The 22,306-nt window shown below is 42.5% G+C and overlaps 1 protein-coding gene across 1 annotated transcript in view; it reads left to right on the plus strand.

Annotated features, from left to right (window-relative positions):
- Positions 1-22,306, plus strand: part of LOC124297416 (papilin) — a 71,352-nt gene that overhangs the window by 38,727 nt on the left and 10,319 nt on the right. The window contains exons 2-23 of the mRNA XM_046748417.1: positions 6,121-6,181; positions 10,325-10,512; positions 10,845-10,905; positions 13,390-13,472; positions 13,943-14,093; positions 14,174-14,297; positions 14,375-14,455; positions 14,547-14,719; positions 14,841-14,976; positions 15,154-15,497; positions 15,573-15,752; positions 15,873-16,046; positions 16,175-16,366; positions 16,482-16,626; positions 16,692-16,813; positions 16,978-17,224; positions 17,297-17,452; positions 17,581-18,429; positions 18,558-20,894; positions 20,968-21,324; positions 21,413-21,589; positions 21,712-21,891. Of these exons, the coding sequence (XP_046604373.1) occupies positions 6,121-6,181; positions 10,325-10,512; positions 10,845-10,905; positions 13,390-13,472; positions 13,943-14,093; positions 14,174-14,297; positions 14,375-14,455; positions 14,547-14,719; positions 14,841-14,976; positions 15,154-15,497; positions 15,573-15,752; positions 15,873-16,046; positions 16,175-16,366; positions 16,482-16,626; positions 16,692-16,813; positions 16,978-17,224; positions 17,297-17,452; positions 17,581-18,429; positions 18,558-20,894; positions 20,968-21,324; positions 21,413-21,589; positions 21,712-21,891 (6,518 nt within the window). The remainder of the gene's footprint in view (positions 1-6,120; positions 6,182-10,324; positions 10,513-10,844; positions 10,906-13,389; positions 13,473-13,942; positions 14,094-14,173; positions 14,298-14,374; positions 14,456-14,546; positions 14,720-14,840; positions 14,977-15,153; positions 15,498-15,572; positions 15,753-15,872; positions 16,047-16,174; positions 16,367-16,481; positions 16,627-16,691; positions 16,814-16,977; positions 17,225-17,296; positions 17,453-17,580; positions 18,430-18,557; positions 20,895-20,967; positions 21,325-21,412; positions 21,590-21,711; positions 21,892-22,306) is intronic.

Consider the following 22,306-nt stretch of genomic DNA (forward strand, 5'->3'; position numbering starts at 1 on the left):
ACTGGAGAACAGGCTGCTTTATTTTTGTACCGATCTTCGGCCATGGAGTCCGTATTTTCTAAGCAAATAGCCTCGTGCCTTCCTGACTCTTCCAGCCAATTTAAAACCCGCAACGAAGACGAGCCTGCAATCTTTCGATCCGTGAAGGTCTTCGGTATATGGACGACTAATATCGTGCCTCAATTGATCAGCACGCATCGCCAATCTGGAAATTGGATCTGGCTAAGACAAAAAGAAACTTGCGCCAATTAATAATTACCAAAACTAGTTTTAAATTAAATCCATTATTTTTTCCCGATTAATCGAGTACAATCGATTATTTTTCCTCAGAATCGGTTTTTGTTTTTTACTTTACCAATTTATGTGATTGAAGTATGAATTATTATCATTGTCTCACTTACTAATTACATATTTGATGTAATAAGTGAAAGATAAATGAATATTCTCACCTGAAATTGAAAAGTATTTTGAAGAAATTTAGATATAATGAAAAAACTTGACCGTTATTAAGACTACATACTAAAGTTTACGGAATTTTGGTTTCAAGTGCACAGTTTGAAAAAAATACGAAATAAACAATTAATTTTTACCGATTCAATCGAGTCGTGTAATCGACGCGTTGATTATTTTTAGTTTAATAGCCATCGCTGGCACTAATTGCGTTCGAGGATCACCTTCCTCTCCTGTTTTTTATCCTTGCGACCTTGCCAATACTCTCTCTGTTTACAGTTCTAGATAATGGTTTCGCATAACTTAATGGAAGATCTGCTTGGGTCTGTCCTCAGCCCATGAGAAGCACCTCACATTCCAGATGAGAAGCGCCAGATGTGTTGCAGGGCTTCTAATTGTACAGGAACTCTGAATTTTTGGATTCAAGCTTCACAGAGTTTCCGAAAAATGATGAGCATCGTGATTTTGGCAAAGTTTCTGTAAAAGAAAAAAAAAAAAGAAAAAATGTCTACATTCCCAGACAGTTCGACGTGGCTTGAAATGAAGAGATACTGTCGAAAAATGAGCAAAGTGATGGGAGGCAGAACGAAAGAAGTAACATTATCTGGTCATCGATCTGCAGGGATGTTCACATGTTATCACGTGATAAGGTCAATTGCGGTGATCTCCAGAAATGAACGGGGCCCGTTTATGTACCTACAGCTTGAGTTATTACCGGTTGGTAGTTGAAGGCCGCTTAAAGTGGTTTCTCGGACCTTTCTTCATCCTCCGATACCCGGATTAAAAACGGCCAAAGTAACAGCTGTGCGTGAGGTGTATAATATAAGTAACGTGAGTGAGGCGAAGAAAGTGTGAAACTTTGAAGGAACTATTTTTACCCATGCCTTACATGCTCACGCAACGAGCTTCCTACGTGAATTCACTTCACTTTCGATTATTTCTGTATTCCCACGGGACGTTCCTTCGAAGTTCGTGTCACGACTCGCGTTCATTGAACACGTGGAGTTGTAAGTACCTACATTTGTTCCAGACCGTATGACGCGTGTAATGCTCTACAGCTTCGTGTTGCGATAATGGCTTCTTACCTCTGCATGTTTAATTATCGTAACAAGTGTCGTACCGCAATCGTACGATTTTACTCGCGTGCAAGGAAATTGAAGATTTTTGGATCAAATTTTCGAGTTACGCCGAGTCTTAGATTATACCGTGAATACATGTATCCTTGACAGGGTTAATCAACGACTGGAGGGCACAGATTTGTCTGAGGAAGTTCTGATGGCTGGTTACGACGTTGTTGGGCATCGTGAAAAATTCTTGCCCCTCCCACGGGGCCCAAAGTGTAGTGCAGGATGCCAAAGGGAAAAAAGAAGAGACGAGGAAAAGCAGAAGGAGGAGGAAGAAAGAGAGAGAGAGAGAGAGAGAGAGATGAAATTACAAGGGAAGAGCAACGAAAAAGGCTAAAGAAAACTGTGATTTACTGCCACCAAGTGATTTTCGTAGATTCAGATTTATATCCTACATATTACCGCTTTTGGCCTGCCCAGATGATTTCACCATCCCATATATTATGAACCTTCTACGCTCGCGTAATCATTTCTCTTTTAATTTCAATTTTAATTACTTTTTCACAGCGTACTTCCCCGATTGAGAAATCGCTGCAAGCTAACAAATATTCTGCAGTTCGATCATTCCTAACTTATTCGTAACTATACACGTGATTAAGGGTTAATTACTCAAGTACCGCAGTATACTCGATGCGAGAATTGGTAATCGATTGATTAATTAATCAGCTAATCGAAAACGGTGTGATACTCAAACCGAACGACAATCGTCCGTTGAATATTTATGATTCCAGCATATATCTGATTCCAGATAATTTCTCTCTCGATAGGCATACGGTCTACACTTTTTCCCATCTCAGCTCAACATCGAAATATAAAAAAGAGAGTGCGAGAGAAGTCGATCAAATTGCATAAAACTTCGACTCTGTCACTTCAGTCGCATTTAATCGACTGCATTATTGTTTCACTCCCTTTGTTTATCCTTCAACAGCGGTAAACCATTTGGAAGAATTTCATTCCAGGGATGAGGGTACATCACGGATTAATGGGGAGATGTAGAATCTGCGGAAGCACAATAGCTGTTATTAATATTCAAACGTTAATATTAATAAAAATCCAATGCGAGGGAATCGACTGTTATCGAGCCTGCATTACCCTTGGTTAGGGGTCTCGGTAGAAGCTTATAGTTTGTCGGGCGCAATCAGATACAATTGACTACTGCAAAGCTGCCCGAGGCGTTGTAAGCTTGGCTGTATAGCTCAGCCAGCAAGTGCATTGCGATACGTATCTAGGTAATGCTTGAACGTGATGCACGCTTATGTACATACGTGATACGAACCGTCATCGGATTGTGTCCAAGCTCGCGCAGGCCGGCCTCGATTGGTGCCAGAATCAATCAAGATTCCAGTGATTAGAGTTACGGCGTAATGTAACCCGTTAACGACGTTCGCTCTATCGCCCTACACTCCCCATTGTTACATGCCTGGAGTAGCTTATCCCGCGTAATCTTAAACTGCGGCCTGCGAATGAAAAACGCTCGATTCCTGAACTGCCATAAATAATTGTCATGTAATTAGTTACCGAAGCAAAGGTTAACGTGCTCCGTTCGGTTATTCTCGATTTACAACCGTGGATGACTTATCATTTTTGAGGGAAGCAACGGATCATTGTTAATTAATTCCATGCACTTGACATCGTTCCTCGATAATTAATCGACACATTAAACTGAGTTCATGGTATAATCGCGTCGGTCGATATTTGATCTCGTTATTATGAAAGAAATAACGAAAATTAGTTCCTCCGGAACATCATTATCAGAACATGACCGTGCCTTCATCATTCCTAAGGTTGAGTCACGCTTGTTCCCTTGGTGAAGAGGACTTGTATGCGCATAGTTGAAAGGGAATGAAAAAAGGATACGAACAAATTCGGTCGTTTAAACGAGCGCCCTGTAATCGGGTCTAATGTGCACCCGTCCGAAGTAGTTCTTGATTAAACCGTCCGGACGGTGCTACAGAGATAATTAGTCATTGGACAACTTGTTCAGCGAACGATTGCGGCGTCGCTGTCATTTCTTTCCAATTGTAATAATATAATTAATCGTTGATTATGCCGCATTACTCTTATATCCTGCACTCGATGTGCGTTGGGCGCTTCGTGCGAGGTAATTGTATGGTTAGGAATACTCGAAGCGAGTCAGTGTACCGTTTGCAGCACTTGAAACTCGTTTCGACGCACAGGCACTTGAAGAGGCTCGTTACCACGACGCGTCATTTGTGACGATTCCGGCAGGCAGAATTGTGGATAAATCGCGTGTCGTCACTTCGATGACGAATGAAAACATCGGAAGAGAGGAAAAAATGTTTAAAAAATCTCCAGCATTGTTATTTGCGCTAATGACGGAGAAAATGAATGAAACAACGTCTCTACTGTGAGATAAAAATAAATCCGAGCAAAATTTGAATTGCAATTTGTAATAAAAACGATCTTACAACTTAAACTTTCCGAGTGATTAATCTTTGATGGTTTTGAACTGGTTCTAATTTTTTTTGCTCATTTGCCTCGCTTCGTAATCTTACACAATAGCATAGTTATAACGCGGCGTAGTCAAAATCCGCATTTCAATCGCCCTCGATTCTTCCTTACGTGTCTAACTTGCAACTGCACCGAACATCTGGCCAGTCGCAGGTCGCATCTGGTCTTTTTGCACTTCATTAAGCGCAAGAAATTAGTCGTAAAAACGTAATTCATTGCGGGAGAGCTCGCGACAACGGAAAGAAATACCACCACAAGTTATCTAACTTCCAGAATGATATAATATAATATAATCCGAGCCAGGAATTCCTAGCGAGATGTCGTTGATCAGGAGCGCAGGATAACGGACGCATAGGAAACCGATGGAGAAGTTTCGCCCCTTTAGAGTCTTTAATAGTAATTGACTGAGTATTTTTCACGGATATCCAAACTCCCTGAAGTATTACTGGAAATATTTCGTTAATCCCGAGTCTACGGCGAAGAAAAAAATGGAAGTCTTATCTTGTCCATTTTGCTCGAGGCGCAGTTTCAGAACGGGCCAGATGTGCCGAAGCTTTTCCTACCTCGCTTATGTTTCCCGGTCTTTCAAGTCAAGGAACTGAAAGGAATGGGCGTCGAAATTACCAGATAAGTTGACGGTGAACACGCAGGACTGTTGCGACATCGGAAAACATCTGCCACAGAGTATTCACGCACCTCACGTGAGTTTCTGATAACCATTAATAAACCCTATGAAAAATTGTAGACGAGCAATGACCCAACGCATTCCAATAACCACTTTGCGTCTTCGTCTCTCTTCGCTTTTCCTCCACACCGAAAGGGCGATGATATGAATCAAGGATGCTGCTGCGTCTATCTCTCCATCACCAGTTTACGCGAGTATAAAGCTGCTGACTAAAGGCAAACAGATGTTTTCTTTCTGCAAAGAACAACCATCGTCACGCTCGAGGAGCCGGGTAATCGAAGACTTTATTCAGAGTTCTGAGGGCTCGGCTCAAGCACTGTTCAGAACCCGAAAATCACGGCCCACGATTAGATTACACGATTAGAGGTCGACGGCTCGGGTTTCCCGAAGGCTTGATCGGCTCTCGATCCTTTCGGTCTTCGGGATTAGGCTCTGATCATATGGATAAGAAAGGTGTTCCTGGCGGTCCAGGCACCCACGCCTTTCTTCCACGCATTCCGTTCCGGGTAAGAATTAACAAGTGGCAATGGACGGCAACTCCATTCAGGTGCCTCAATCCGTGCGATGTTGTTACGAGCTGTCGTAACACAGGGTCACTAGAAATCACTCCTCAATTAGCGGCGTCCATTACTAGCCGATCTGCACTTCCGGCCAGAAACTGTAATCAAGTAGGTGTGCCAGTAATGTGTTTTGGAACCACTTTTCGATCGGCTTTAAGTCTTCTGACGTGGGAAGCCGGCTTCGGGTCGCTCTTCGATGACCCAATGACGTTTCGTATCGCGTTCTACTCTCCCCGATTCGCTTTCTTCGGGCAAGAACATTCGCTCTTCCTCTGTCTCTCCCTCTCTCTTTTCTTACTTCGCGATGTAAGCGACCGTGCGTAACTGTCTGCCCACGCTGACGTAACAACCCGTAGAACGACTTGAAAGTGGAACTCGAACACGTCTTGCCTTAACGAGTCAGATTGATACCTGAACGCGGGTCAATGCTATCCTTACCAGACGAGGAGGTACAACGGTCCGAGAGAGGTTTAAAAACACATGGCGAACAGTGTGGAGAACGATTTGGACTCGGCGGCTTTACATCTTTTTTTTCTCCTTATTCATCAGCAAACATTGCACGTGTAATAAATTTCCTGATCAAGGTAAACCGGCTGCGCTTATAAGTGAGAGCACGGAAGTTGCGCAATCTGTATTGACTCGGTTCAAAGACACGAAATTTATTCACACTGCACACACTCTCCTGCACTTGACGGATCAAAGTGTTTTGAATAATCTACCGTTTGGTAAATACACACGCGCGATGTAGTCTACAGCTTTGCTCAAAGTCTGAGTGTCGCCACAGCTTTCCAAGACGATAATCGACTCTGGTCTTCTTTTTCTGTTTCAGGTCGTTGGTGCTTCTAATATTTATACTAGCTTCACACATCCCGCATGCGCCAGCCAGACACGTAAGTATCTTGAACATCTTACGGATTCGATTATCGCCAGTAATGGTAGGAGCGAACAGCCGTTATCACGGAATTCGCGGAATCTCTCTCCGAAGTCCTGGGACAGGATCAGAGACGGTGTTAAGGCCAGACGCAGAGACTTGGACACCCGACCTCGCGTCCTTGACGAAGGCAGCTTCGTCCTTGCAGGAGCATTAACTTCACCCCCGCGGTTCTTGCGTCATCGCATCCCTGGTCATAGGCTCCGGTTTTGACTGCAAAATTGTGATTGTCATTCTCCGTCGCTATTCGTGTTCTTTCCATAGTTTCTCATTTCTGCTGGAGCTGGAATGCCGAGCAGCAATTAAAGCGACACGCTTCGATGTCTCACCGTCCAAGTGTCACCTTGGCTGGCACAAACCTCCGTGAAAACGACGGCCAAGCTAGTCCTGCGAAGCTTCAACCGCAGCAAGAAACGGCTCGAGAATAAAGATCGAGTTACCGGTGTTGATCGAGTTCTTAGGATACGTACATAGGTACCTGCAGCTTCGGAGTCCTTGAACCTTGCCCACCTCGACAGCCACCACGATCATCCACGCAATATAGTGTACATCTCCTGATTCGAACTGTGATCAACTCGGGATTACTCACTGTTCCAGGTAGCAACAAATCATTTCCCAAGCATTTTCGATGTCACGAGCTTTCGCGCAGAATTTTCATTCAACACAGACACACGCTAAGTACCCACTCTGTCTCGATAAGTAACGTGTTTGCAATCTTACGTTGATCAATTGACTGATTATCTGTCCAATTCACTTTCCTCGCGACTGATATGATAATCGTGTTTCAGAGCCGGTTCGTGCACCTTGTCGCTGTATGTAAAGATTAACCCTTACTTGCCGCCTAAGGGTGTAGACCTCCCAGGCCTTTCTTTCCTTAAGTAAACGACAGTAAATTTTTTTTTGGATTTAAAAAATGATCAAGTTTTTTGTAAAAATAGCCATTTATTTTTATTTAATTTTAGTTGCATTTATTATATTTTCGAAAACTTATTTCGAGTACGTGATTCTACAGAAGTGTGGCAAGTAATAGCTAAGTATCGCATGTTGGAATCGGAATATCTTGTAGGAGCTGAGGATCGATTGTGCGAATCGTCGTGCGGTTCAGTCCGAGATCATTGCCCCGCAGCCTTCGGGTTGCATCCTTACATTGCAGCGCCGTGATTTCTAATTTGCATCTTTGCAATTCACGAGTGAATTCTATAAACTGAGGAAGTTGAACCACACAAAAAAAGTTATAGCTGGATTGGTTTTCTTTTTCGTCAAAACCAAATGCCGGTTTCTTGATTTGAAAAATATTTAATTCCTCGTGTCTGCTTTGATGTACTGCAATGCGTTATGCACAGATGAAAGATGGAAAAAAAAATGAGGAAAAATGAATTCACTTGCAGTCTGACCGTCTGGTTTAAAAATAGCTGTACGCACTGGCGCTTATGAATAAGGTCGTGAGCGGATGGTGTTACAGTTCTTTGACCAGCTGCCATGACTTCAGATCGGGGTAAGTCGGCCCGCGGTGATTATATTGTTAGTCACCGTTTAAGGTAATTAGTTGATTTGCTGTTGCAAACTCGTGTGATTGCTGAGTGATGTGAGAACTGTGTAGCTCTAATTTCGGAGATATGCTTTATGGAAGTGACTGTGGCGACTTCGAGCCGCCACCGCAGGCTGCAAGCGTTGAAATACTTTTTTTATAATTATTATTATCATTAATGGTATTTTTTTTTTTTTTATTTATCTCGCGAAAGGAATTTAGGGTCTTAATTGATTTATGACTTACTTAACCAACAAGGCAAGACTGCTGGCGATCCTTAAATATTACTGCTAGATAGATTGGCCTACTTTTCATTGATGATTTTGCTGCCCGTATATAAACAATAAGCATTCGTGTGCGTGATACATATCGTTTATTCGGGTACTCGAAGCGTCGACGGGTTCAGGATGTTAACTTAACGATATTTTTATACGTATGCAAATTTCCCTCACCTAATACCAATTTGTTTCAATAAAGTCAACTCGTTGTTAGCGATCTTCGTATTTGAAAAGAAAGAGATACAAACTTCGGTAAAAAAGTGATTTTTTTATACTTTCAACGTAATTATTTTTGCGTAAAAATCAACATGTGAATTTAGACAGATTTGACATTCTCCGGGTGAAATCGTATTGAAAACACAGACAAAACGTGCGGCAATATATTTGCAACCTAAAATTTGAATGCATCAAAAATATGCACCAAATACGGTAAGAATTTTTAAAATAATTTAGTGGTGAATTGAGATTCGAACCAGCATTAAATATTGAGAAATCCCTTATCGTTATTTCGACTAAAAGGAAAATAACAACACACATTTTTTCACCGTAATAGAAACCTGTCAAACTCAAATCCATTAAATTTTACGAGCCGACTATAAGTCGCGCTTAAGTAAAACCAGTAAATAAAAAGCCTAACCCTAGACAATTTTGACTATTTATTACAAAAGTGGACAACCGTTTGAACGCGTAAGGATCTGACTGAGGATTTTAAAAGCACTTTAAACCGTATCAAAGGTGGGCAAATACGCTTAAGGTATACGACCTCGTCTGGCGTGACTCTGTAACCCGGATATTGAATTTGTGTAAGAAAAACGGTCAAAGAACCAAGGAACGGTGCACGAACAGCAAGTAAAAGTACCCGCAAGTCGGCGTCACGCGACGTTAGAATTAAACGCGTGCGGCGTCGGTTCGAACGTACAAACGCGTGGCCTCGAATAATGAGACGTCAGTGGGGACCAAAGAACTTCGGGGACTGCGTTGTTGGCAGAAATCACGAATTGTCACGCTAATTAATTACCCGAGGATTAAAACGTATGTCGGTAACATCATGCGGTTGATCTTTATCTCGGCACGCTTACGAGTCTCTTTTTGCACCGATGTCAACGGGCTTCAATTTAATTCAATTATCGGACGTGGTCCTGATACTGTATGCCAATGTGAAATAGAATTCGTGCTATTGAGACGCAGGTGATAACACGTATATATGTGTCATTCAGCTCGTATGCAAATTTGTCGTTGCAGTAATGCCTGAATGAGCTTTACAGGAACGTTCGCTTCTGTAAACTTAGCGCGATTTTATTCCACGGAAATGCGTCTGTTTGACTGTGTAACACGCGTCGTTCAACTAGCGGGTATCCCACGCTTGATGTATAAAGTCCCTTCATCCCAGATGATGAGCCTTAGCTAATTGACTATTGCTTTGATGAAATTTATTTATCGGAAATGGAGAAACACGCCACAGCCCGTTATTTTACCCTCGAGTCTATTAAGCCCCGCCTCTGGGGTAATTTACTGTTCCTCTTCCCTGCAAGCGTCGGTTCCGCTGTTACGGTGAAAATAATGTCGCTAGAACTCGCGGCTGATGCTGCACGGTTTTACAAACCGTGAATTAAAACTGTCCTGGACAACCGCCAGCTAAACTTGGGTTTTCCGTTGCACGTTATACGAGTTACCTTCCCACTTTGGGGGGCGGCTTCACAACTACTTATACAGAACCGGTGCGGAAGTGGCTGTGCTCGGTGTGAAATTAGTTCTAAGACGTTTACCACCTTATACATCCAGCTCCTGCAGTAGACGACTCGAATTTGCGTCCAGCAATTGCTTTGCGATGCAATTTTCACCCAGGTCTGCAGGTAATTAAGGCCACGGTAATAATGCTCTTCCGAAAATTTCAAGAGTCGGAACCATTTTCGTAAACATTTTCACCGGCCAAGTGATTCCGGCTTCAAACGAGAGCTTAGTTTTGTCGGAGCTTGACCCCTGAAACGAGTGCTTTGAACTTCGCATCACAACTCAGATAAAACATCACAAGTACGTGTTTTTTTCAATTCCATGAAATTACATACCTACTGCTATACCTGTTCTAGTGGAATCGGAAATCCTCGTAATCGTGATGCAGGGATGATTATTGTTTAAAGATGTGACAAACTGCGACATTGCGTTCACAACAAAAGGAATTTTCAGCCAACCGAATGTGAGAAACGAAGCAGATGATTCGGATTCCGTGATTTGTCGTGGCTATCGCTTCTATCGCTACTAAACTCCTGTAATGACTATTTTGAATTCATTTCTCCAGCACCACATAAAATTGAGACACGACAGGCACAGAAGACAGCATGGCGAAAGCTACCTGCCGCCGCACTTCGTCTTGGACACCGACGAGCAGGAGACGGGTACCTGGGGTTCGTGGTCTACACCAAGCTCCTGTTCACGTTCCTGCGGTGGAGGAGTTGCCTACCAAACGAGACGCTGTAACGACGTAGAGTGAGTTGTACCTTGTTACTTGGTAGTAACATCTTCCTTCGACGGAACACGCTTGTCGAACCTTGAGCAATTTTCCGTCCACTGAACCGAATATAATCATCGCCACCTATCAATTCATCATACGCCTTCTCGAGGCGTAGTTATACCACTGACGTGATATATTGGACAGTCCATAACCGTAAAAGGTTGGCTTTGATACGAGAGACCATCATCAGCGTCCAGTGGATATAAGCAACAACTGCCCATCGAGCCCTGGCTTTTTTCAATCTATTTTTATATTTATTCGAAATCGATATCTCGACTCAAACTGATTGCATTTCTTTGAATTTCAGTCCAGACGGGACGAAGAGGTGTACAGGGGCAAAGAAAAGGTTCTTCTCCTGCAACATTCGGGTAAGTACATGAAAATAAAGTCCCACCGTGAGCCAGCCGGATAGAAATTGAATCTATCGATTCTAACTGAATTTAGATCAACGACGAACAATCGACACGTGGCAAAGCGTCTGTAAATAGTCGGTGTCAAGCTTTGGTAACGTGGACCGAGACGCGCGACGGCGACGACAAACGTCCAAATCAAAGAACGACCATCGAACTCGGTGATTACAGTCGATCATAATCAAGCGCGATGAACAAATTGATCAGCACGTGGTGTATATCTCACACTTTACCAATTCGATGGGGTACAGATAGTCATGGTATTCGGGCTCGGAGAGGTCACAGAGCATAGATTTATCAGTAGTGAGTTATGCATCGGTTTCCAACACTCCGTCCATGCTCGGTGACCGCAGGTACAAACACGCACCCATTGCTCGATGGTGTCCGTGCAGTTGAAGTACACGACCTCGGCGAGAACCAAGAGGCAGGCATGCCCGCGCGAATCCCGATCGTGATCTCTGCCTGGATCGCGTACACCTCCTAAGCTATGAGTCGAAAAAAGTACACGGTGTAGATTGCAAGTTCAATAGCACTTGATCAGCACCTATCTCGCGTGCGCATTCTTCCGAGGTTCAATTGCCGATTGTATATGTTGTGCCCAAGTTACGGACCGTGCTAATGTTCCTGCCAGAGTATCACACTGTACTGGTAAATTAATTGAATCATGAATAACCGCGCTCACCCATCGCCGTTCGTATTATGGTATCATTGTGACAAATCTGAGGAGCTAATTCGCAACGCCATACGCTGGTTATTATAATTCTCACAGTAGAATATACGGTAGACTCTATCATGGGTACTGGAACGAATAACTTGACTCGTGACTTCTACCGTTCCATGCCACTCGTTCCATTTACCCCAGAGCTATGCACAATAACGACTCTGGACTCAGGGCCGCTTCAAGGTCCTACCTGCGCAGTCGAGATCGATTTTAATAGCTCTGGTTATACTTGAAAAGACCACCTGTTGATTTCGGATTCCTTGTACAGAGTTGAAAGTGCAGGAGGCAAGAGCAGAAGGAACCATTTTTTTTTACGTACGAGGTGCAGCAAGCGGTTTTCTTCGTTATACTCTAAAATCGAGTTGAAGTTTATACTCTTCGGTACACGGCATTAAGTGTGTATTTGTTAAAGAGCAGCTGGCACTGACGGAAAAGAAACAAAGCTTGGGGTGGAAATAATCAACGTCAGAATTGAAAGCCATGAAAATGTATCTAATTTCTCATTCTAGTGTTAAAAAATGTTGTACCTTCGGCAAAACTAACAGTCATTAGATGAGATACATGTACCGTTTCCCGGAAATCAATTGTTCATCTATCTTTGAATTTCCTCAAGCCTCGATTATACACAAACATAAATCATCAAAACGCGCGATCGAGGCGCCTTTCAAGCCTTTCCTCCGAAAGAATGTTACTCGATCATTCCTAACTCGAGGGGGACAACAAGAGTCCTAAAGGATGGAATGGTTAGGGATGGGCGGAGACGGTATAATAAATGTAGCATCACGGCGTGAAATGAGAATAGGTAAGTTACTCGGTCGTAGTTCGGTACCTATATCTCGAATCTAGAAACGGGGGTTGCTGGGCGTGTTAAAACTGGTCCTTGTGGTCCTTCAGACCAGATTCTAGGCGTCGAGGGTGTGCGGGACGTGGTGGGCGTGGGTGTGATGCTTCTTGAGATTAACTTGTCTCTAGGCGATATAGCAACGGCTTGTAAAACTGATTTCTATTCGGTGGTACAACACCGAGCGTGCTTTCCTCGGTTCTCCACGAAATTGTCAAACATCGGAGGCGAAACTGACGACTGGTGAATCTCCGTATGCGGTTTGGTACAGTACAAGATTATTAACTTGCACTGCAGCGCTTTCCATATCCTTGGGTACTCGGCGTTATGGAGTCAAGTGCCCCGGAGTATCGAGCATATACGGAATATTTTGCCAGGCGTCCCATCGCTTTCGTCGTAATTTATCCTGTTACAAGGCGATTACGTCTAAAATTCCCACGAGTAGTTTTACACGTAACGACATAACGGTCGGCAGCTCGAAGCACAAGATGGTTCGGCTACGTTCGATTCACAGGAGATAAGGTTAAGCGTATATTTATTATGCCTATGTATGTATAGATTGTAGATATGAAACCTTCGAACGTTACGTCATTCAACATGATCAATGGTCATGAAATCATTCATAAGATCGTATTAACGGTGGATAAATTCTATTCTCATTTATATGATATTCACGATACACCTTCGAGGAATGAAGACTTCTACTTATCACGTACGTTGTAAATATGAACAGCCCTGAATTCTATTCGTAATGTATCTTGAGCACTAAATTGACGAGAAACCTTTCGGCTGGTTTGTATTTGTGGGAAAAAATTTGGTAACGATGACGGCAAGTTGAAACTTGCGAAAATTTTTATTCCAAAATACATTGCTATTCCAGGATTGTCCAGAGCCAGCTAACGACTTCAGGGCGGAACAATGTGCAGCGTACGACAAAACGCCAGTTAACGGTGTCTTGTACGAGTAAGTTTCATCTCATTTCGATTTCAATCCCTTTCAACAGTTATCTTTATTTGCTTTCAACTGAAATATGCAGTAAAAATTCACTTCCATGGGAACCTGGAACATACTAAACAGATTTACTCGTTCGTACTGCCCTTGGCTCTAAAAGATACTCTTTTGTCATCACCTGCCATAAATTTCCTAACTCAGAATCACCTGAGACTGACTGGTACATTAGAATAACCTTCTTAGTCAAGCGAACCACCCCTAAACTCTCCGCCTCAAAGCAAACTAAATAGTTCCGTGTACAAGCTATCATCTCGAGGAACGATCGCGATGGTCGTGAAACGCCGAGTCATTTCCTGAATACGTTTCTAAAGAGTTAATAAATATTGTTACACGAAAGAACGCGCTGTTGAATATCAATTTTATAATTGAAAAAGAATCCTACTCTGGAAGAATAACTGATCAATGCTGTTAAATTATTTTAGGTGGGTTCCTTACACTGGAGCGTCTAACAAATGCGAGTTGAACTGTAAACCGCGTCGCGAGAGATTTTACTACCGTCTCAAATTCAAGGTCACAGATGGTACACCCTGCGTCTCTGGTCAGAACGACGTTTGTGTCGAGGGTAAATGCATGGTGAGCTTAATGGTGACGATGAAAACTCGTTTTTGTGTTACCTTGGCGATAATATTCAACTTTCGTGTACTCGTTAACAGCCTGTGGGATGCGACATGATGCTCGGCAGTGGTGCTAAGGAAGACAGATGCCGGGAATGCGGTGGAGACAATTCGGCCTGTGATACGCTTCGCGGAGTAGTCGATAATGACAATATGAAAATTGGTACGTATCTATTGCTTTCCTATTTACCTCGTCAATAGAGGTGGATTTGCATCAACATTGCCTTTGATTACCTTCAGGGTACAACGATATCTTACTGATACCCGCCGGTGCAACGAATATTGCTATCAGCGAGCTACGTCCGTCAAACAACTACTTGGGTATGTTGCTTTCTTTTTTTACGTCATCTAAAAGGAAAATTTCTTACCGTTTAAAAGATTCTATGTGATCAATCGTTCCGCAATTTTATAGCCATTAGGAACTCGACGGGTCATTATTATCTGAATGGAAATAGAACAATAGATTTTCCCCGAAGCTTTAAGTTTGCTGGCACCGTTTTTCGATATGAGAGAAGACCTACGGAAATTATGACTGCGGATATGGTCACCGCGCTGGGACCAACGAACCAGACAATTTACATTGTGGTAAATATTTTCACTCTCAGGGTGATTGGATGTATTTTTCTTGTTTATCATTTTTCCAGCTCTCTTAAACAAAACGATTCAGTATTACTGTGAATAAAGATTAATCGAAACATTTTTACAGTTGCTTAAACAAGGCAAAAACGTTGGCGTTGATTACGAGTACAGCATATCGAAAAGACTCTCGAACTCTTCAGACGCTGAGAGTTACACTTGGGTCGAAGAAGAGTTTTCCGATTGCAGTAGTACTTGTGGCGGAGGTATGTCTTTTTTTTTTATACTCTATTAATTTTCCTTCGTACACGCGCTTATGTAACCAAGTTTTTTATAACGAAAGGCATCGAGTAGTGTGTTCTCGTGTCTAACGCTGAAATAGTGGAATCTCACGCTATTGTAATAATCGAATTCAATGAAACTAGCGAAATTGTGTTATTCAGGATTCCAGTCGAGGCTGGTCAAATGTGTCAGACGTGGTGATAACGAGGAAGTGGACGCCAATCTATGCGATCAGCAACTTGAACCAGTCAGCAACGTATCATGCGGCGAAGAGGCGTGTCCACCTGAATGGGTGATTGGGGATTGGGGTCCATGTAGTAAAGCCTGTGGACTTGGAGGAGAACAGACGCGAGAGATAAAGTGCGAGCAAATCATTTCCGGAGGTATTCCATCGCTTGTGGATGACACTCGTTGTTTGAAAATAATCGGACCTAAGGGCATTGAGATACAGAAATGTAACGAGGATGTTCCATGTCCGCAGTGGCACAAAGGCCCATGGAAACCTGTGAGTGAGAAATATTCATCTTAACGAGTGTTGACGTATTCAATGCGTATATACAATACTTTTTTTTTATTACAGTGTGATCGCCTCTGTGGCCAAGGAAAGGAGAGGCGTAAAATAACTTGCTACAAAAAAGTAGACGGAAAAATAATCGTCCTACCTGATTCCGCCTGTCCGGAAGAGCGTCCGGAAAGTGAGAAGGATTGCGAATTGAGACCTTGTGCTGGGATTGATTGGGTCGTATCCAAATGGAGCGGTGTAAGTTGATGTATATAATAGAGGTATTCCTCTAGAGAGACGAAACATAAACTGAGAATACACTTGTGCGTGATTGTGTGAAAAATTCGTGAACTGACTGATTGCATTTCCTGTTTTCAGTGTGACAATAAATGCGGTCTTACTCAAGAGACTAGAACTGTAAGCTGTGTCTCATTGGACGATAAAATATATCCTAATGAAAAGTGTAACCCCGAAACGAAGCCTGAATTAGTCAGGAGTTGTTCGGCTCAAGAAAAGTGCAATTACCAATGGTATGCAACGCAGTGGAGCGAGGTACGTGCAATAGTTTGTGTTGTTTGTGAGATTATGTTTAGAATTTCGAAAATACGGTGAACTTCAGAGAGTTCTTGTTTAAAATATATGATTAGTGGTTTCTTATACTAATGATACACTGATTTTAGTGCTCTGTAGAATGTGGCACTGGAATCGCAACTCGCAAAGTATTTTGTGCTACATCAGACCCTGAACTGAGTTGCGTAACAAAGGTTGAAGATGAAAAATGTGATCCAAGTACAAGGTATAATGACACTCAAGAGTGCACTGCTGAGGTGAAAGAGTGCAAAGGTGAATGGTTCTCGGGTCCCTGGAGTGAGGTGAGCAGCGTTATGATTATAAGAGCAAGCTTGGAAACATCTACTCGAAATGTTATTGAAGACTTGTCTGCAATTATATACACTTAAGATTTGCAAGGAAAACATTTCGTTTCAGTGTTCCAAGCCATGCGGCGGTGGTGACAAGACTAGAAAGGTAATATGCATGAAGGATAATAAAGTGGTTCCGTCTAAGGATAATTGTCGTGAAGATGAGTTTATGCTCGCCAGCGACAATTGCAATGAGAAGGCGTGCGAGCAAGGTAATGACCGATAGAATCTCGTGGTTTATATAAACAGTTCAACGTGCCCTTTTATTCATTTTCAGATGAAGTTATACCAGAAGAACGAGGAAAACCCAATGCACCAACGGATGTCGAAGAAGACGAAGAATGTGAGGATTATGAAGACGATGAATTCATTTCTGTTAACCAGGATCTTGGCATTCAGGTATAAAGATCGACCTAGAAAAATAGAGTATTACAGAATAAATTCATTTATATTAGTGATAAATATTTTCTCGCTAATATTGATTATTATTTTTTATAATTTCCAACTCAAATCTGATACATGTACGTACCTCAAAATAATAAATTTGATACTTTTGCAATCAGCAGTCTAGGAACAATGACGAAATAGAGTCGTCAGGAAGTGGCTTAGAGGATATGATGATGAGCGATGATTCTAATGCACTACCCCCAATACCAGGCCCGCTCGGCGATACAATTGAGCATAATGACTACTTTTACGGAGAAGGAAGTGGTTCCGGATTCTCATCCAGTTTCACTGATGACGGGAACAGTTCTACGACCTCCAATCTTGACTATAGAACTGAAACTACCAATATGTATAGTTCACTTGGTAAATATCCGACCAAAGCTTCTAAATCTACAGTTACAGAATCTGGTAAAATCACATCAATTATTACCTCAGGAACGTCGACTTCAGAAACCAGTTTAGAATCGTCCGGAACATCTGAAACAATCAATCTAGATACAAAGGCCTCCACAGAATTGGACAAAGTTGTATCAACGGAGTCAACAGAACAAACAATATCAACTAAAGCATCTGTTACGTCGAAATCGCCAAGTAATATTTAATATGACATAAATTTCGAGTCCGAAGTTCTTGTTTGGCACTACTGTGACCATGAGGCTAAACTATAATAATTTTATGATTTTTTTCTGTTATTATTAATCGAAATTTCTCTGTTTCAGTGACCACTAAACCCAAAAAGCGTCAACCAGAGGATGTGCCCTACGAGGTAGTGCCACCTGACGTTACCAAGCCACCAGTAACCACCGAAAAATCGACTTTGCCTGAGTCTACCACACTATCAGCCGGTATTTCAAGTTCTAGCCCTGATAGAAGGGCTTCCGATTCTTCATCAACTGTAGAAACGACCGAAGCTTCTGATTCTACAGTTGTTTCTAGTTCCGATGAAATCAAACCGTCTACAACTTTAGAACCATCTGGTTCGGAAATTAGTTCGTTGTCGACCCCAGAAGCGTCAACGTCATCTGATGCAGGCATAACAAATCGAACCGTTTCTGAAACGACTGTATCGTCTGATTTAGATACATCAGAAGAGTCTAGCACAAATGCAACAGAATCAACCAGTGCAGGAACAATGGAATCATTTGGATCAAATATAACACTGACGTCGAGTTCTGACAAAACCAGCACTGATGCAACGGTAGTGTCTAGTACAACAGATTCACTGACTTCCGGTAAAACCAGCATTGATACAACAACCGTCTCTAGCTCAGAAGCAACAGCTTCATCTGATTTAACCACAATCGGCTCTGCCGGTACGGAAACAAAAGAATCTTCTGAGTCAGGCACGATCGAATCATCTGGCACACGTTCAACAATGTCAGCTGGTACTGTTTCAACAGTGTCAACCAGCTCTGAAACGTCAGTGGCATCTACTTCAGATACTACTGGAACATCTGAAGCAATCAATCTAGATACAAAGGCCTCCGCAGAATTGGACAAAGTTGTATCAACGGAGTCAACAGAACAAACAATATCAACTAAAGCATCTGGTACGTCGAAATCGCCAGGTAATATTTAATATGACATAAATTTCGATTCCGAAGTTCTTGTTTGGCACTACTGTGACCATGAGGCTAAACTATAATAATTTTATGATTTTTTGTTGTTATTATTAATCGAAATTTCTCTGTTTCAGTGACCACTAAACCCAAAAAGCTTCAACCAGAGGATGTGCCCTTCGAGGTAGTGCCACCTGACGTTACCAAGCCACCAGTAACCACCGAAAAATCGACTTTGCCTGAGTCTACCACACTATCAGCCGGTATTTCAAGTTCTAGCCCTGGTAGAAGGGCTTCCGATTCTTCATCAACTGTAGAAACGACCGAAGCTTCTGATTCTACAGTTGTTTCTAGTTCCGATGAAATCAAACCGTCTACAACCTTAGAACCATCTGGTTCGGAAATGAGTTCGTTGTCGACCCCAGGAGCGTCAACGTCATCTGATGCAGGCATAACAAATCGAACCGTTTCAGAAACGACTGTATCGTCTGATTTAGATACATCAGAAGAGTCTAGCACAAATGCAACAGAATCAACCAGTGCAGGAACAATGGAATCATTTGGATCAAATATAACACTGACGTCGAGTTCTGACAAAACCAGCACTGATGCAACGGTAGTGTCTAGTGCAGGTACAACTGTGACATCTGATACAACCATAAAGGCGTCTACTAGTTCACAAACAGTAGTCTCCACCGATTCAGATACGATAAAAACATCTAGCACAGACATAACATCAGCTAGTACAATAGTATCGACCAGCTCAGAAACGTCAGTATCTGATTCAGATATAAAAGAAACGTTTGGTACAAATACAACAATGTCAACCAGTATAATCTCAACAGCGCTAACTAGCTCAGAAACAACAGTATTATCCAGTTCAGACACTACAGAATCGTCTAGTTCAGAGTCAACGGAACCCTTGAGTTCAAGTACACCCGTATCATCTAGTTTTCAGACAACAGAGTTGTCTGGTTCGGAAACAACCGAATTGTCTATCCCAGACACGTCGCTATCATCTGGTTCAGAAACTTTAGAATCATCTACACCTGACACAAGTGTTTCACCCAGTTCCGAGGCAACACTTTCGTCAGGCTCAGGTGGAACTGTATCTGCATCATCTACTACAATGAGTCAATCCACTGAATTTGGTATAACATCGATCACCGACGGTACAGTTACCGGAAGTACTGAAACTTCCAAACAATCTACGGGAACTGTTACAACGACAGAGTCTGATGTCACAATCACGTATTCAGGAACAACAGTCTCAGATGAAATTGACATCACAACGGAGAGTGATATTACAAGTGATACTACTGAGTCAGGTGTCACTGAAACAGATTATGATCTGGATACCACTGAGCAGTCGCACATTACTGAGATTTTCACAGTTATCGGACACACCGATCGAACGTTACGAAGGCAACTTAAATGCAAGCCGAAAAAACCGAAGACTTGCAAAACGTCACCATTTGGCTGTTGCTATGACGGTGTTAAACCTGCTACAGGACCGTTCGGACGAGGTTGTTTTATTCCCAAAACGTGCAACGAAACAAAATACGGATGTTGTCCTGACGGCGTATCACCTGCCACCGGAAAGAATAACGAAGGCTGCCCCGATTCACACTGTAGTGATACACTCTTTGGCTGTTGCCCAGATAAAGTTACCCCGGCGGAAGGAAATGACTATGAGGGCTGCGAAATACCATGCAACGGAACAGAATTCGGCTGCTGTCTCGATGGTAAGACGGCAGCTGCCGGTGAGGATAATTTCGGCTGCTGCAATACTACCACATACGGTTGCTGTCCAAACGGAATTGAACCAGCATCTGGTCCAGATGGTGAAGGTTGTGAAGAAGGAGAAACAACCTCTACTATTACCACACCAGCGAAAGAAACTACTACCGAAATTACGAGTGAAGTCACCGATGAGCAGACCACTTATACACCTACTACCACTACCGAAATTGCTAAGAGTTGCGAAGGGTCAAAGTTTGGTTGCTGTCCCAACAACGAAACAAGTGCAACTGGCGAAAACTGTGAAGGGTGTAATATCATTAATGCCGAAAACTGTACTTCATCTGATTACAAATGTTGCCCCACGGCTTGTCAGAATAGCAAATTTGGTTGTTGTGACGATGGATTGACGCCGGCCCATGGCCCGAACATGGAAGGCTGTTGCTTGACCACGCTCTATGGATGCTGCCCTGATAATATTCAAAATGCTAAAGGACCTAATTTCAATGGCTGTGGTTGTCAAAATTCAAAGTACGGATGCTGCCCTGACAATACGACAACTGCGCTTGGATCAAACAACGAAGGGTGTGGATGCGAGTACGCACCTCATGGGTGTTGCCCTGACCGTCTGAATGTCGCACATGGACCAGACTTTGAAGGATGTCCTTGCCATACTTATCAATTTGGATGCTGTCCCGATGGAATTTCTGTTGCTAAGGGACCTCTTAAACAAGGTATTATTACGCTAGATTTCAAATTACTTTTATTTTTAATTGTTTATTACTTAAATATTTCTATCAATGGTAGGTTGTGGGTGTGAAAACACCAAATTCAACTGCTGTTCTGACGGTCTCACACCAGCCAAGGGTCCGAATTATGCCGGCTGCACTTGCGACGTATCCAAGTATGGCTGCTGCCCAGACGGTATCGAAGAAGCACAAGGAGAAAACTTTGAAGGATGTCACAGAGTCCTATTATCTCCCGCTGCTATTTGTACTTTGAACGAGGATAAGGGTCCTTGTATGAAATGGTCTGTGAAATGGTACTATAACGTTTCCAACGGAATGTGTCAAAAATTCTGGTACGGTGGCTGCGAAGGGAATGAGAATCGTTTCCACACTCAGCAGGAATGCAAAAACACCTGTGTTGAGCCCAAAGGGCGTGGTGAGTCTTGAGTATTTGAACGTAAATCATGTTCCTATCCAATTCTTACAAATTGTATGATCTAATAAATTTCCCCTGTCTTTGCAAGATGTCTGCTTCCTGCCCAAGATCGTTGGGCCGTGTGACGGATATTATCCAACATGGTATTATGATACTGATAGAAAACAGTGCGCCCAATTTATCTACGGAGGATGTCTTGGAAATGCCAACAAGTTCAAATCTAAAGAAGACTGTGAAGAACTTTGCGTTCTTCCTGATAATGATGGTGAGTGCCACGCGACTGGAGTGTTTCTAATGTAAAATAATATCCGTTTTCTCACACGGAGTATAATTTTTTATTCGATGAAAATTACATGGCATTGAATAAAATAAAATCGTGGTTTTCAGATCGTTGTGAGCAACCCAACGAACCAGGGCCATGCGAAGGTAATTTCACCAGATGGTATTTCAACGCAGAAAGCAGTAGCTGCGAAGAATTCAATTATGGTGGCTGCAGAGGTAATGAAAATAACTTCCAAACGGAAATCTCCTGCAAGCAGCAGTGTGTAACACCTAGACTTGGTCGCGGTAAGTAATTCAAATCTGAACTATAAATGAGAAAAAAATGCTGAAAGAAATAGTGTGCGTGAAAGGATAGACCGTCAGAAAAAAGTGCATGAGGTTGATAAGTTGCTAATTGTAAGACTGGCCTTACGGCTATACGTGTAGGTTAGATAACGGATAAACGGGAGTCTTCAGTCGACTCATAATTGTGTCTGCGCTTACAATCAAATCCTGCCATAAATAGGCACCACGGTACGTCGCGTCAGGCAGTTCATAGTACAGGCAATAGGGGACCCGTTACTCTTGTCGATAATGCACTAAATTACAGGAGTTATTTTTTTCATAAATAGGTTCAGTATGACGTACTGAATGTAAGTTCACAAAATCCTTACAAAATTTAAGGGCGGAAGTGCCGCCATTTTGAGAAAAACCGTTTCGG

Source organism: Neodiprion virginianus, chromosome 2 (assembly GCF_021901495.1).
Source record: "Neodiprion virginianus isolate iyNeoVirg1 chromosome 2, iyNeoVirg1.1, whole genome shotgun sequence".
In the NCBI taxonomy this organism is placed as follows: Eukaryota; Metazoa; Arthropoda; class Insecta; order Hymenoptera; family Diprionidae; genus Neodiprion; species Neodiprion virginianus.